This window comes from Peromyscus eremicus, chromosome 14 (assembly GCF_949786415.1).
Source record: "Peromyscus eremicus chromosome 14, PerEre_H2_v1, whole genome shotgun sequence".
Classification (NCBI taxonomy): domain Eukaryota; kingdom Metazoa; phylum Chordata; class Mammalia; order Rodentia; family Cricetidae; genus Peromyscus; species Peromyscus eremicus.
The window spans coordinates 65,052,005-65,068,876 of NC_081430.1; the positions used below are offsets into that span (position 1 = coordinate 65,052,005).

The window sequence follows — 16,872 nt, forward strand, 5'->3', positions numbered from 1 at the left end:
AATATAAGAGTCTGTGTGTTTATTTTATAAGTGGGCTGCAGGACTGCAGGGGTTTGGTGGAAGCTGGAGAGAAACTCTCCAGCTACAGGCTTTACCCAGCAGGACTGCATAAGAGGATTACTGGGCCACGGGCCTGGGTACCAGGTGTTTGGAAGGGTCTACATTTGGTTGTATCTAGCAGGGGAAGGTCTTTTAGCCTTGCCCCTTGACACCGTTATAAAAAGCCCTTTTGAATAAAGTTCTGGGCTGGTGAATTTTAACCCAGTCCCTCCTGAGGCTATCCTCTGTTTCTGTCTTTTCTCTCATTGTCTAGGTATCTCTTTCTATCTAAATATTTCATATTTCTCCTTGCTCAAGGGTACCCTGGCTGTAAAAGTGGGGGCTGGTCCCCCACAAATGACACACTCTAGAACAGCGGTTTTCAACCTGTGGGTGAAGTGACCCTGTCACAGGGGTTGCATGTCAGATATTTACATTACGATTCATAACAGTAGCAAAATTGCAGTTATGAAGTAGCAACACGGTAATTTTATGGTCACCACATGAAGAGCTGTATGAAAAGGTTGCAGCACTGGAAGTCTCTGAAGTTCACACATCTGTGGAGTCTGGCGTCACCCTCAACCGTGAAGATTCTACATGGACTCAGGGGTTTTAGCATGTTACTAAGGACAAATGACATTAGAAGAGTGGGCCCCAGCTGGGTGTGACATCAGCACTCAGGAGGGCAAAGCAGGAGACCTGGGAGTCTAAGACCATCCTCAGCTACACAGCAAGTTCAGGGCCAGCCTGGGCTAAACGCTATTGTTTTTTCTGTTTTTGTTTTTCAGACCCAACAGGACTGTGGCTTCACAAGGAGAGACTGGCTGCCTAGAAAACAGAGCTTCCTCCACAGAACTTGACCCTGACCTCCCCCTGGCTGCAGACTATGCACTGTGAGAAAAGCCATTTGTGTTGTTTATCACCCTGGGCCACTTAGGTATGGCAGCCCCAGACAACAAAGACCACACGTGGTGCCCAAGCATCTCTCAGCTCTTATTAGGTGTTGTTCTCAGGCGTTTGTGGATAGGAGGATGGAAGTTGACACACAAAGGTGCTGGGCAGTGGGAGTGGGGGGGGGGGGGGGGAGATCCAATCATTTTCAAAAAGACAGTTCCCGAGCTGAGCAAGGAGTACAGAAACAAGCAAATTTCAAAACAATGAATCAGAATTCTTTCCATATAATCCCATTACTGTTTTTCAAGGATAATTGATTTTGAATAATTTTCTTCCTCCCATCAGCCAACACTCCTACAGAAACTGAGAGAAACCAGAAAGTACAAAGCATGACCCTGGGCCTTTTGCTGGAAGCTACCTTAAATTTGTTTAAATAAACAAAACCCAGAACCAGTTTGTTCTTTGACTTATTTCGAGAACTGCCTGAGTATAAGATGTAAAGTCACCTGGCCATTTCTAGTTCACAAGTCCTGCCTGAAAGGAGAAGGAAAATGGTGTCATCGAAATTTATCCATTATTAGGTTTATTATTATTGGGTTAATGAAGGCAATGATTCTTACTGTCCTTAACTGTCAATGCTTCATACCTGGTCAATGAAGAGGTTACAAAACTCTTGTAGTAAAACTATAACCCGAGCAGGGGTGTTATAAAACTTGGAATGACTCCAGATAAGACAGATGGTGTGAAACAATGGAGCAATTAGGCTTCGGGTCTGTGGGAATTCCGCCTCCTGGAGACCTTGAATGTGCCTCCTCAGAGGTCTTAGGTGAAGTTCCACATCACGAGCTTCAAGAAGAGCTGAAAAAGAGAAGTACCGTTCATGTCACACAGTGTCCTTTTTTTCTCTTTTTTTAAAATTAAAAACACTTAACAAATCCAAGATAACTGTCACTCAAGATAGTCATAAATGCTGTCAACATTCCCATTTTGTTATTTATCCTGCAGTCTACATGTGAGCAGTTTGGAGGGCTAGAGACTGCCCATTTGTAACTCAGCCTCCCTGGAGGGCACTGATCTAGTTACTCACAGACCATAAGTAATTGTGGCTGAAGACCCACAGGGAAGGGAACCTCCGAGTCTAAAGAGAGCTGTACAACCCCTTGGAAACCTCATGGGAACAAAGCATCTGTGTGGTCCTCACCTCACAGCCAGGATGCCAAGCTTCTCCAGAACACTCAGGACAGGCACAATGCACCACCTCATCTCAGTCGCCTATGAGTAACTAGTGCAGGGAATAGGGAACCTTCTACTACGTTGTTTACTAAGATTTGGTTAAACTCATTAGGCGTGGTGATGGAAACAGTTTGGAACCACATAGGAGGTGTGATAATATAATACCATGAGTGATCTAAATGCCACAAAACTCACACTATATGAAGACTAATATTATAGGAACATTTTATTGGAATAAAAACCACGTTAAGCATGTGAGAGTAAGGAAAGATTCTCACTTTGATTCTGAAATTGTCTCTCACCCAAAGCTGGTTGTGGGCTGTATTTAAAGGTGAAGAACAAAGCTAAGCTTTACTTTTTGGTGGTTATTCCCAAGGATTCATGTCAAAGACAAACAAGAAAATTCTGTTGACTTTTGTCTCTCACACCCACTGCTAGACTTAATAGGTAACAAACTCAGCCTTCCACCCACTAATAAAGCCTCAAGAAGAGAGAGGGTCCTGGGCCGTTTCCTCTCCCACATGCATGAGTATACTGAGATTGGTATATATTTATCGACGTTAATTTAGAAATTAAATAACAGCACCACAGTTAAGTGCCCTTTGAATGTGCTAAGCATGTCTGCTGACTTCAGTCTGAGTTATGTCTTCAGAATGGGTCTTCTACCTCTAGGTAACCATGGGTTTGAGCCACTGAAGTTTTTTCTCTGAATCTCCAGGTTGTGTATTCACAATGTTCTGAAGAGCCCCAGGACTCATTCCTACAGCTATGTTCACATGATACGTTCATCTTATATTAGCAGAAGAAAAATGTCATTTGCTTCTATTTGTTGAGGGAAAAAAATATAACATGCTTAGAGCTTCTTGCAGGTGTATATGAAAGCTCCATCCAGTGGTTCTCAGAGAAGAGAGTTTCCCTCCAGGAGATGATGATATCTGAGGGACGCTTAAGTTTATCACAGTTGGGATGGGGATAGTGGGTAGAAGTGAAGGGTGCTATTAACAAACTGATAGCTGGATGGCCTGTCAGAACAAAGAACCATGTAACCACAACTTACCATGACTAGAGTGAGAGAGTGAGAAACACTGCCCTATGTCCCAGAGCAAGTCCACCAGTGGAGGTGTGGAGAGGACAATTTAGCCATTGGGAAGCTAGAATCCTAGCAACTTCCAAATAGCTAATAAGCTAAGAAAACTGGAAATCCAGTAATGAGACACTAACCACTCTTTCCCATCTTTTCAAATACAATTCTAGGAGGCCAATGTAAAACTAGATATTTCAAAGTGAATTTTAAATCACTTCCAAACAGCACACAGGAGAATAAAAGCATTCTAATGTTGGAAACAAGCAAAATGCAAAAACAGTTATTTGTTTAACTTTAATTGTAAGATGTATCCTTCAGTACCATATATACCTGTATTTGCTTAAACATTGACAAATAAATGAACAAGTCAGGAAGCTGGGGAGGGCTGTCACCTTTGGGAGAGACTAAAAGAGAACACTGAGGAGGGAATTTTAGCTGGACACCTCACAATTTTCTGTTCTATGGATCTAATCTTTACCAAAATATCCACAGTGACTGGGCACATGTCAGCCAAGAAATCAGAAATCAACCCATGGAAGATTCTGAGTGGTGAATCCCAAGACCACACACAGCTCAAGTGCTGTCTGGAAACCTCTACTAAGGGCTTTCATGGACACCAGCTAAGGAGGGATGGCCTCTGCTCCCTTATATATCTTCCAGCTAAACCTGCTCCCTGAGGTTACTGGGTGGGTGCGGATGAACAGAAGAACCAGGTGCATGTCCTCCATGGCCGTATTCTGAGTAGCAGGCAGACTGCGAGGCTGAGTGGGCACACGGCTGGGAGTGACAGTGAGGACTATAGGCAGACAGCGACACTGATGGCAGCCCGGGAGGAGGATCCAGGGCTCTTACCATTCTCCACAGTGGTGACGATGCCCTTCAGAGCAGGAAAATAGCTGCTCCGTCTTGCTGCCAGGATCTTAACCATCTTGAGGACAATAGGAGCCTGAAGCTAAAATGGAAAAAATACTTGAATAAATAACAAGTCAGTTTACTAAATAAATCTACTCTCAATTAAAATTTTACATTATATCCCACTCACGCAACATGCATAGTATTTTTTATTACTTTTTTTTTTAAATTTTGGGTGTGTGTATGAATAGGCACATGTGGAGGTCAGAGGTCAACTTGCTGGTATCACCTCTCTTTTACTTGTGGGCACTGTGATCCAACTCAGGACATCAGGCTCGGCACTAAGCACCTTTACCTGCTAAGCCATCTTATTGGTGATATGAAGAGTACTTGAGACTCAGGGGCATACAGGTTTCAAGATGAAAACAAGTTTAAATAAATTATTTCAAAAGTTTGTATTTTAATTTTGCATTTAGTTTTTCCAAAAAGTAGGTTTACATATTATACATATAAATTGTTAATGATCTGTTTCTCCTAACAGGAGAAACATGGATAAACAGAACAGTTTTTAGAATATTATGGTCAGTCAGTTGACAGGAAGTATCCAGCAGAGAGACCAAAGTTAGTTCTTCCACAGCCAAGCAATATCCTACTCCTCCCCAAATCTGACTGACTGCAGTAATTGTGCTTGCTCGCTGTGTGTCAGCTTAACACAGTCTAGAGCAGTGGTTCTCAACCTTCCTAACGCCGCCACCCTTCAATACAGCTCCTCAGGCTGTGGTGACCCTCAATCACACAATTATTTTCATTGCTACTTCATACGTGTAATTTTGCTACTGTTATGAGTTGCAGTGTTATGAGTTGCAGTATAAATATCTGATATGTAGTATATCCAATATGTGACTCCTGGGTAAAGGTCATTCAACTTCCAAAGGGGTCACAACCCACAGGTTGAGAACCACTGATCTAGAGTCACTTGGGAAGAGGAACTCTCAATTGAGAAAATGTCTCCATAAGATTTGCCTACAGTCAAGTCTGTAATGCCATTTCTTAATTAGTGATTGATGGAGGGCCTAGCTTACTATGGGTGATGCCATCCCGGGCTGGTGGTCCTGGGTGATATATATATATATATATAACTGATTGGCCAGTGGCCAGGCAAGAAGTATAGGCAGGAAAAGGAGGAGAATAAAGCTGGGAAGAGGAAGGCTGAGTCAGAGAGACACTGCCAGCCGCCACAATGACAAACAGCATGTGAAGATGCTGTTATATATATATAAACATATATATGTTTATATATATATGAAGCAGACTGTGTAAACTGTGGGGAGCAAGCCAGTCAGCAGCACTCCTTCAAGGCCTCTGCATCAGCTCCTGCCTCCAGTCCCTGCCTTGAGTTTCTGCCATAACATCCCTAGATGAACTACAAAGTCTAAGATAAAATAAACCCTTTTCTCCCCCAAGTTGTTTTTAGTTATCATTTTACCACGATTCAAATCCAAACTAAGACAGTAATTAACCTTGCCATCTCCAGCCTTTTACCCCCATTGAACTGCTCTTTCTCCTGTTAAATGGTATTTCCAATGATCTCAGATGCTACCACAATATCCTTATAAAAGCAATCCGTTTTCACTAACTTAAAACAAATGCATACCCTATAGACAGCATCGTGGAGTAAGAAAAAGTGCAGTCTTCTAAGTCCTACAAAGACTGTTAGATTTTTAAAATGACCAAGTAATGCTGCCCATCCCAGAGCTGACTCTGCTCCTTTGATTTAGAAACAATTCCAGCACTCTCTACTCACTTGCTGGTATATGCATTTTAGGTTATCATGCCTCATAGTCCAGAAGTCCAGCTCTGTCTCAGGGGTCGGGTGGAGGCCACTCAATAGAGGCTGTGCTGAATCCTTTTCTATAGCTTCTTGGATCTGATGTGACCATTTAATGACTACAGATTCAATGGCATGGAGTATTCTCCTCTCATCTGATTGTAGCCTATAAATATTATATGATTATTAAAAGCATCCAACAGTGACTTTATCCAAATAAAGACAGGATATGGTACTAATAGTTTTTTTTAATGCATCTATAAACTAGTCTCAATATAAATCCTTCAAAATCCATTATTTTCATGTTCCTGGTTTGAGTTTGGCCTCATTGTATTCCATGTATAGTACATCTCTAATGCTAAGAAAAACGTTAAAGTTCAGAGAAAAAGCATCAACAGAGTGCTCAGTCACAAATGGGGCATCTTCATCACTCCTCTAGAAAGACTGTAAAAGCCAGAGGCTGGGGAGGGGCAGAGCAAAGCAGTTTCTTCTGGAAGGGACAGACCAGTGCACTCATGAACTCAGAGCCATTGTGGATGCCTACACAAGACCTGCACAAAACCAAACCAGGCAACATTCCAGCATGGAGTGGGGAGGAGCTCACAAGCTCCCACCCCTAACTGAGGTGCTACCGACAGGTGATGGCCTCTGGGGAAGACTGAGTCAGTTTTTAAGGTTGACAATTCTGCTGTGAATGGCCCCACACCCATGAGTATACATTGGTAGCTTAAACTGGACTCAGTGGGTTACTTAAAATAAATAAATAAATAAATAAGAATCAAGGACCAGAAGTTGGCAGGAGACGGGAAAACCAAGGACTTAGTGAGAAGAACAGCAGTGGATATGATAAAAATACGCTGTATGAAATTCTCAAATGATAAAATTACTATATTATAAATCTGATAAATGGGAGCTGGGGCAATTGCTCAGTGGTTAAGAATTCTTGCTGCTCTTCCAGAAGACCTGAGTTTGGTTCCCAGCACCCACGTCAGATGGTTCTTAATCACATGTAACTTCAGGCACTGTACCCAAACACAACTATACACAATATACGTAATTTAAAATAACTAACAGTAAAATTAATAAAGAATCACCATATTCTTAAACACCACTTTTCCCAGAGGAATAATTCTGAGATTATGACAATTAGTAGTTTTCCTGAGAGAGTAACCTGTAAGCTGAGGTGCACCTCATGTGGCAGAGTGCTGGCCCAGAAAGCACAAAACCCAGGTGTGGAGGTCGATGCCTATAACCCCGACACAGATGTGAAAGTGGGGGGGTCAGAAGTTAAAGGTTACCCTTGGCTACACAGTGAGTTTGAGGCCAACCTGGGCTGCACGAGACTCCGTTTCAAAACAAACAAACATAATACCTTAAAGGAAATAAAATACATTTTAAAATGACATATTTTAAAGTAATTCTATTTTGCTAATAGTTTAAGAGGTATGATATTCTATGGGGATGCTAGCCATTCATTTTAATATACTGTATAGAGCTGTATATACTGCTACTTACCTGGTCACTGAGAAATGCTGGTCCAGGTCAATATTTTCTGCAATAGTAGGAATTGGTAGAAGAGTTCTTCTTGATATTTTGCCCCTAAAAACATGCATCTTATTTTTCATGACTTCTATGTGATGTTCCATATCTTGTGAAACAAAACATGACCAGGATTTATGGTTGTTCTTATTGGAAAGAATAGGGACTAATATCTAGAGAAAGAGTAACATTTTAAAAGCAGTTAATTAGCAGACAATGAGTACCTTCTTTCATTGCACAAAATTCTCTTGTCAACAAAATCACTCAACTTCGTAAATAATCTTGACACCAAAACTACAAGGAGTGGACCAAGTCAGTGGCTCATTCACACTGAGTCATGAGCTATAGGCGCTTGTAAAATGGAAAGGAGTAACTGCTTGCCCCCTCATTTATCCATTCACCAAGCATTCACTGGAGCTCAATAACTCAAACCCTGCAGGAAATAAGTGAATTTATATTGAGTAAAGTTTCTTAATTCAAGTTGAGCATGTTGGCAGGTGTGCTGACAGAAATGATCTTTCTGAATCACATGAAGCTGGTAGAGAACAAGTATTCTCCAGTTGGGTGGTTTCCTAATGGGTCAAAGTTTGGATAGTAGAGAGATGTTCATCCAACCACAGGGATCTTTTTAGAACTCCTTTTCCACAAAACGTGGAGAATCAGAAAAACCAGCTATGATTTCTAAATATTAAGAAATATTTGCTGCTGGACTAGGGCTGTGGGTCCATGGAATAAAGCACTTGTGCAAGCATGAGGACCTGAGTTTGGATCCCTAGAATTCAGGTACAGTTGGATGTAGTAGAGAAGTGGGAAATGAGACAGGAATCCTTCCAAAGGCAGGGTGATCACCATTTCCTGCAGGGTGCCCACTGGATGTCAAGCTTCAGTATGTTTATTTACAGTCTCTACTCAGTGGCCTTGGTGGATGGGGAAGGCACCAGGAGCTGTGCTCTCTTCCACATAACTGCCATAATTAGAAGCCCACTCTGGTGTAAAAACGGAGTATATACCTTCATTTGAAGTGATAGGGTATTAGAAAACCCTTGCCAGGTAGGTCACTTGGCTCGTGTCTTAAAGGGTCAACGTGAAACAGGTATCATGATCTGCACGTGTATGTCTTCTCCCGATACGGTGCTGGAATCCTAACCTTTAAATCCGTGGCGTCAGGAGCCACTGCCACTGTCGGGCGGCTAGCTCTCCTAGCAAACGGGATTGACACTTAAAAGGGAGCTCCTTTGCCCCTTTCATCACGTGGGGACGTGGCTGGAAGGAACCAACCTGGAACCAGAAAGTGAGCCCTTTGCCAGCCATCTGGTCTCGATTTCCAACCCTCAGAGCTGTGAGAATTAAATCTATTTTATACAGGAAACTGAGTCTCCGGCACTTTGTTACAGCAGCTCCGCCTGAGTCACCAAGCACTGTCATAGTTAAGGTCACCATTGCTGTGATGAAACACCATGACCAAAGCAACATGGGGAGGGAAGGGTTTATTTGGCTTATACTTCCTCATCACTGTTCATCACAGAGGAAGACAAAGCAGGAGTTCGAACAGGGTAGGAACCTGGAGGCAGGAGCTGATGCAGAGGCCATGGAGAGGTGCTGCTTACTGGCTTGCTCATCATGGCTTGCTCAGCCTGCTTTTTTATAGAATGTAGGACCATGAGCCCAGGGATGGCAACATCCACAGTAGGCTGTGCCCTCCCTCATCAAAAATGAATTAAGAAATGCCCTGTAGCCTGATGAATCTTATGGAGGCATTTTCAGATACCTCTAGCTTGTGTCAAGTTGACATAAAACTAGCCAACACACACTCCAAAATACTCATCTACTAATATGAGAATAACTGTAAGGCCAGAAGGAAAAGGTTCGGGAAGATCAGAAGTTCAACTTTAGCTTGAAATGTCAACTACACAGCCAGTAGAAATTCGAGGAAGGCATGTGGTGCTCCCTCCTCGGATCAAAGAAGAGAGAACCCGGCTGGACGGAGCTGAGGGGTCCGTAGCACACCACTGTGAGTCACTGCGCGTGTGCACCTAGCCATGCCAAACCTTGGGACATTTGCCCTCCAGATCTAGTTCTTCAGGCTCATTCGCAGCCTTGTCGGTAAGGGAATGAGAAGTACACCACGGTTGTGATGTCCTTGCTTTTTTTCCCTGCCCAATGCTCATCTCAGACTCTTTCCAACATTAAACTCAAACTGTGTTTAGATTAAAAACTAAACAAAAACACAAAAGGCATGGGAGCAGAGGGGATTATTGAGAAGTATGAAGCAGGGAAGGAAGAGGGGTTAATGGAGGGTGAATATGATCAGAGTATATTATATGCATATCAAAAACCCAGTTAACTATATTAATATATTTTAATAAAAATTAACCCCAAAATGCAGTAAGTAGCACCTTTTCCTACAATGAACAGCCTCAACAGGACCACACTGATTACTGGGGTCTCACTGCACAATCATATTGAGGAACTGACCTTGTAGACAAATACCTAACTCCATGGTTCCCAATGCTCGCCCTCACATGGGGAGCTCCAGCCTGGCTCCCACACCAGCAGTTCTGAATTAACAAGTAAGAGGTGTGTCCTTGGCATTGGTTCGTTCCAAAGCGCCCCCTGCCTCCCACCAGGTGAGTCTAATATCCAGCTAAATCTGAAAATACCAGTTTAGCTCTTCAGAACCTGGTTACTTTGTTGTTTTCATCCCAAACATCTGTGAACGAACAGCATCAGGTGAGAAACCAAGTATCTTGAGCTCTCAGCCCAGCTGGACTGAGTCAGTCTGCGTTGACAGAGCATCAAGGTAGCTCCTGCACACGTTGAAATACCACTGACTGTCTCAGGGAGTTGGTTAAGCCATTTGTGTTACTGTGGAAAAATCCCTAAGACAGAGGTTGCTTCAGAGTTCAGCCCATGGGACGTTGGCCCTGTCATGCTCAAGATTCATATCACAGCAAGAGTAGATGGCAAAGGAAGACATTCATCTCATAGCAATGAAGAAGCAAGAGAAAATAAGGGGCCGTGGTATCTACAGGCCTTCAAGGGCCCACGCTCAGTGATGTAATTTCCTTCTATGAGGCCCCACCTCTTAAATGCACCACATTTCCTGATGCTGAAGACCAAGGCTTTAATACACCAGACTCAACCTACACTGCAGGGTATGGGAATGTATGAGCAATTGCTAACTTCACTACAGCTTTCTATTATCTGACATAAGTGAAACTCCATTTTGCTGCTACTTTCTAACAGGGATTTGAAAAAATGGATGATACCGATTTTCCAAAATGTAAGCTCATCTCTACCCTGAATGTAATACCTTAAACCTATAGCTAACTGGCAGAACCTGGTCAGTTCAAGTTAGCGGGTAAATGCTTCCAGTGTTTTGAAAGGGGTCAGGGAAGAGTGAAAGGGAGGAGTTGTCTGATGAGTAACAGCCTATTCAATATTAGTGTATAGATGGTGCTGTTCGAATCTTAGACGGTCTTTTAACAAAAAACCCAGCGCCAGATATCAGGGTGAAAGATCAGAGAAGCAGAGCAGCCACCGCCAACCTCACCTCGACAACTCCTCAGCTGATCCTGTTTCCGTGAATCCTCTGACTGAAATCCTCTGAGTCCCCACTGGAAAGGGTCTCAGCTGAATTGCTTTAGTTCCTGTTTCCTCATGCCTTATATACCTTTCTCTGCCCTGCCGTCACTTCTGGAATTAAAGGCTTGTGTGCTTCCCAGTACTGGGATTAAAGGTGTGTGCCACACTGCCTGGCTCTGTTTCCAGTGTGGCCTTGAACTCACAGGGCTCCAGATGGGTCTCTGCCTCCCCAGTGATAGGATTAAAGGTGTGTGCCACCACTGCCTCACCTCTGTGTCTAATCTAGTGACTGACTCTGTCCTCTGATCCTCAGTCAAGCTTTATTAGGGTACACAATATATCACCACAAGACGGAGTTGAGAAATAAGTTAAATGTGATCACTCCATACATCTGACCAAAAAAGCTAAGGCTTCTACATGCTCTTCTTAAGTAGCCAGAGATTGTTCAACTAATGCCAAGTGTCTGGAGGTAAAGAAAAGACAGACCAGTACCTCATCTAGGAATGCAGTTACATGTGTGAGCAATGACCAAGGTAATTCCCCAAATAAAACTGTTTGGGAGAAATCACTTTCTCCCATATTTTCAGTCATCTTCTTGGCAAGATAAACCAGTTTGTGTTTCACATCTCTTGGAATCTGGAACAAGAGCAAGATAATTAGTTCAAGTTCACTACAGTCTCTTTGTTAACGAGCAGGATTTGCTGTATCCCACTTGCAGACATTGCCAACAGAAGTAAAACCCTGGCATCTTGCCCATATTTACAAACAAGGTTGGTCTGTTGCTCTTCCGTGTCCTGGAAAAGGAGATTCTCTTCTTTTTAAAAATATCAACTTCAGAGACATGTCCATTAGAGAATACACGGTAAAAATATCATAAACAAAACCAAACATGGGAACATTTCAATCTCTAGTGTTTTTTTTTTTTTATAATGTTCTCTTGTTTGGAAATAAGCCAAACTAAGATAATGACAAGACATAAGGGGTTAATTTGTATTTCTGTTGTCAAGGCAAAGAATGGAAGTGTTTAGCCAAATAGTTTAACATTCCTATAACTGTTAAGTCATTTTTGGTAAATATTACACTCTTCAGCTTCTGTACTATGAACGTAAGATTTCTTGACTTATATGATAATTTTTTTACAAAGTTATAATTAGGAAAATACCAAAACAAAGATATTCAAAACTCACAAAGCTGTAATGCAACCTTCCTGGTCTATACAATACTCCTCACACCTGTCCTAATGACCACACCTGGGATGACATTCCCACTTAACACATGAACCCCAGGTGCAGCACAACTGAAAGATAACCCACTGGGCACCGGCTCCACATTCAGGCTACCCCTCCCCACCTGTCTTCTGTAATGTTATAACTTCATGGAACCGAACTCAGTTTTAAAGAAAAACCACATCAGAGAATTATTCAATTGCACACAATTTTAAGCGTTGTATTTAAATGTAACTTTCCAGAGCACACTGCTTGTACAAACAAGTATGGAGGGTAGAGAGATGGCTCAGCTGTTAAGACGCTCCCTTCCCTGCACCCACAAGGTTGCAGTTTACAGCCATCTGTAACTCCAGTTCCGGGGACCCTACACCCCTCTTCTGACATCTGTGGGCACCAAGCACGCCCGTGGTGCACAGACACACAGGCAGGCAAGGCACTCACACACACAAAAATAAAATGACTATAATCTTCCAAAAAAGAATTTACTATTTAATTACCAAGATAATTGAAATTACTAATAATTTTGCAACAAAGATGTTTATTCTGTCTTTTAAATGACACCAGTCAGTCTTGTTTGGTTGTTGTTGTTGTTGACTTTTTGGTTTATGTTTTGGTTACTTATTTATTTGTGTATTTGACGGAGTCTCATGATGAAGCTCTGGATGTCCTGGAACTCACTATGTAGACCAGGCTGATGTCGGTTTGGTTTTTTGCTTGTTTGTTTTTTGAACGCAATTATTTCTTCTTGGGACAAAACATAGTTAGCAGACACTGACACAAAATACTCAAGCTTTAAGGGCATTGCCAAACACTTTGCTGTCGTGTTTAAAAGGATATGACTCCGGAGTTCCCACCAGAACCGAAACAGAAGTTATTTGATCCAAAAGCATGCCTAGCACCTCACACCCAGGCGTCACAGACTGTAGCTGGGTTTGTTTTCTTTCTTTCTCTGTCTGTCTCTGTCTGTCTCTGTCTGTCTCTGTCTCTGTCTCTCTCTCTCTCTCTGTCTCTCTCTGTCTCTCTCTCTCTCTCTCTGTCTCTCTCTCTCTCTCTCTCTCTCTCTCTCTCTCTCTCTCATATTCTCTCTCTCTCTCTCATATTCTCTCTCTCTCTCTCTCTCTCTCTCTCTCTCTCTCTCTCTCTCTCTCTCTCTCTCTCTCTCTCTCTCTCTCTCTCTCTCTTTTTAAATACAGCATTTTATACTACTAACCCTACAGGCAGGCATCCCTTCCAGAAAACTAACCTACAGCCTCTTAGATCAGAGCTGGTGCTCACGGGGACCTGGACTTCTGCAGAGTCCCAGAGGCAGACTAGAAGTTACAATTAAGCCTAGCAGCGCAGCAGGCGTACCCCTCCTTACCTCGGGGGAAGCCGAGAGCCGCCCGGCGTCTGCCACACTGAACACCAGGCTGGCAGGCCCTGTGCTCTCCAGAAAGTCCCCGAGGGCTTGCGGTGGTCCTCGCTCTCCAGGTACTGGCTCCACGTCTCCTCCCGGAACGCCAGCGCCTGTCGCAGGCGGCTGCCCAGGAAGCGCACCCGAGGGTCCAGGGCGAAGCGCTGAGCTCTCCGTGCCGCCGCCGCCTCCTCGTCTTCCTCGTCCTCCAGCTCCAAGGGGCTGAGACGCAGCGCAGTCCCTTCCTCCTGGGCTGCCATCTCGTACCTGCAAGGGGGGTCCCGGCGAGGGTTCTCAGAGTCGACCACCACGGGGGCGCCCGCTGCAGCGCGCGCACGCGGTGTTAGACTCGCTGGAGAAGTAGTGGCCAGGATTGCATCGCGTCCGGTTGCCCGGGAGATGGCGGCCCCGCCCCAGCCCAGGAGTGAGGGCGGAGCGAGAGTCTCCGGCCGCCCCGCGCATCCCAAGCAGAAGCAAGGAAATTAAGCCAAGTAATCCGGGTTTTCTCTGCCTTTGCCTCCTGGGCATCTTGAGGGATCCCAGGGTTAGCTGCTCTCGATTCAGCAGTACTGTCTTGAGCAGATGTTCCTCCTAAATTCACTACCCCGGTTAGTTCATCTAACCCCTAGAAAGTGGCGGCGGGGCGGGGATGGGAGGGTGGGGGTGGGAGGAGGGGGCTAAAAGCTCAATGTTTAACAATTTAACAATGAGCGAGGTATGCCCGGAAGTAGTTAGCAAGAAATGCTGGAACTCGGGTTCGCTGCCGGCTTTGACTCCTCTTGTGTACTTGGTCCCTGTAAAACAAAAACAAAAACAAACAAACAAACAAAAAACCCCAAACCTCTCCATTTAACTGCCCTAGTTGTCAAAGTTCAAGATCTAGACTTCACAAGTCCTGATTCCCATCTCCAGACTCTGAAAGAGACTGCAAAGCACTCTTTTTAAAGGCCAAAATGCCCCTAAGATCTCTAACACTTGTCAGCGCAGTGGTGAGGCTCAGAGACGCTGGCAGAGCAAGCCTGAGGCCTGGCTTCCATCCCCACCGCCCAGAAATCTTACTGTTTTCCCCGGATTTTCTCATTAGTAAAGTAGTAAGAATGGTGAAGGGGAGGGATCTTTGAATTAAACAGTTTTCACGCATTACTTTTTATTATTCATTTTAAAAATAAACATTTCAACCCCCTCCCCAATCCCTTCCACAGGAGCTGCCAAAGGAGTTTTGTCCTTGATAATGCATACATGTTTATAGGAAGACTGGAACATTCTTTTTGTTTTCTCTTGGGGATATTGCCTCTCATAGCCATCTATAAGCTCTTCTGGTTAGACTATCAAATTCTTTAAATATGTTTAACATGACATCATAAGGATATCACAAGCACCATCAAGCCTGCCTTGTGGTCCATGGTGTCTTTTGCAAGTGTCCAGCTGCTCGGTGTAGGAGACTAACAGTGAGTTTATATTCTCTCGGCCTTACATCCCAGGTTTGCATACTCCGGTAGGTTCCAGAGAGACCAGACTTCTTTAAATAACAGTTCAGTTAAATTGAGGAGATGGCTTACTGGGTCAGGGCACTAGCTACCCAAACTGTATCCCTAGAACTCACATAGAAGTTCAATTTGGTGGTGTGTAGCTGTAATCCAGCACTTGAGACAGGAGGCTGACACAGGAGAACCACCTGGAATCTCACAGGCTAGCCAGCCTGCAGTACACCGACCAGCAGCTGAAATAAGAGCCACCTGCTTCGACAAGGTGAGAGGTAATATCAGCTCCCCAAAGTTGTTCTCGGACCTGTGTCATGTGCCTGCCATACACATCATACACACACAATCACTTAATAAATAAATTTATTAAAACTGAGGGAGACCTGCTCCCACTTTTTCTCCCAGGCTACTTTTGAGCAGGGAGAAGTGGGAAATATTGATAGAAATATAGATGGACAGACAAACAGACAGACAGAAACATACTCAGGATGGCCTGGGTCAAAACCTACCAGCCCCTTCTGTCGCTACTAAAGGGCTTTTAAAGGAATGCCAAGGCGTGGAGCAAAAGACCTCCCCCCACTACAGCCAAGTGCAGACCATCCCAAACACCTGGTGACCATGCCATCCCCTAATGCAGCCCTGCTGTGTAAAGCAAGCTCCGATCTCACTAGGAAACTTTTTTTTGGCTCCCACATAAAACAAAAACAAACAAACAAAAACCCAAATTAAATTGTAAGTTAATAAACTGCTCTCAATTGAGGCAGGAAATTTTTTGAACAAAAATTACTAATATTAAAGTAAGATTTTCAAGTACTTAAAATCTAACAAAATAGCGAGTGAATATGTAGCAAAGAAATCAGGCCAGCAGTGAGGCGATGGACAGTGAGGTTGCGTTGGAGGGAGTCTTCCAGGCTTGGTGCTGTATTCACGAAGGGCAATGCAGTTTTAACTTGTCATTGGGGTTTTATGTTTGTTTGTTTTTAACAGTAGAATATGTTTTTTTTTTTTTCAGAAAGCATTTACATCTGTAATTAACAAATATCTGATGTTGCTCAAATTGCTAAATGGTCTTTTAATTTAAAAAAATGGAACCAGATATTAGGGTAAATGCTGAAAGATCAGAGAGACAAAGGAACAAGCCACTGCCACGTCTCATCTCGCCAACTCCAGGAATCCTCTGTTTGAAAGCCTCTGAGTCCTCAGCCTAAAGGGGTCTAGCCAAAAAGGGCTCCTCAGCCAAAAAAGACCAGCTGAAAAGACTCTAGCTGAAAGGGTTTTAGTTCCTGTCTCCTCACGAATTATATACATACCTTTCTCCGCCCAGCCATATTACTTCCTAGTGCTGGGAGTAAAGGCATATGTGCATCCCAGATACTGGTAGCAGAGGCATGAGATCTCAAGTGCTGGGATTAAAAGTGTGTGCCACCACTGCCTGACTCTGTTTCTCTCCTAGACTGACTCCAACTCATGTAATCCAGGGTGGCTTTGAACTCACAGATATCCAGATGGATCTCTGCCTCCTGAGTGCTAGGATTAAAGGTGTGCGCCACCACTGCCTGGCTCTATGTTTAATCTAGTGGCTTGTTATGTTCTCTGAATCTTTAGGCAAATTTTATTAGGGTACACAATATATCACCACATTTACAATTAAAAATACAATATCACAGAGTTTGTGTCTTTAATTGGTAGTAGATATTAAGAAATGCATTCCCATAGAT

The 16,872-nt window shown here is 43.5% G+C and overlaps 1 protein-coding gene across 1 annotated transcript in view; it reads right to left on the reverse strand.

Annotated features, from left to right (window-relative positions):
* The window catches only part of Dnah11 (dynein axonemal heavy chain 11), a 319,597-nt gene extending 305,664 nt beyond the window's left edge, over positions 1-13,933 (reverse strand). The window contains 7 exon segments of the mRNA XM_059279404.1: positions 1,580-1,791; positions 4,103-4,202; positions 5,907-6,096; positions 7,446-7,642; positions 11,547-11,690; positions 13,641-13,726; positions 13,729-13,933. Coding sequence (XP_059135387.1) covers positions 1,580-1,791; positions 4,103-4,202; positions 5,907-6,096; positions 7,446-7,642; positions 11,547-11,690; positions 13,641-13,726; positions 13,729-13,933 — 1,134 coding nt within the window.
* Between the last annotated feature and the right edge of the window lie 2,939 nt (positions 13,934-16,872).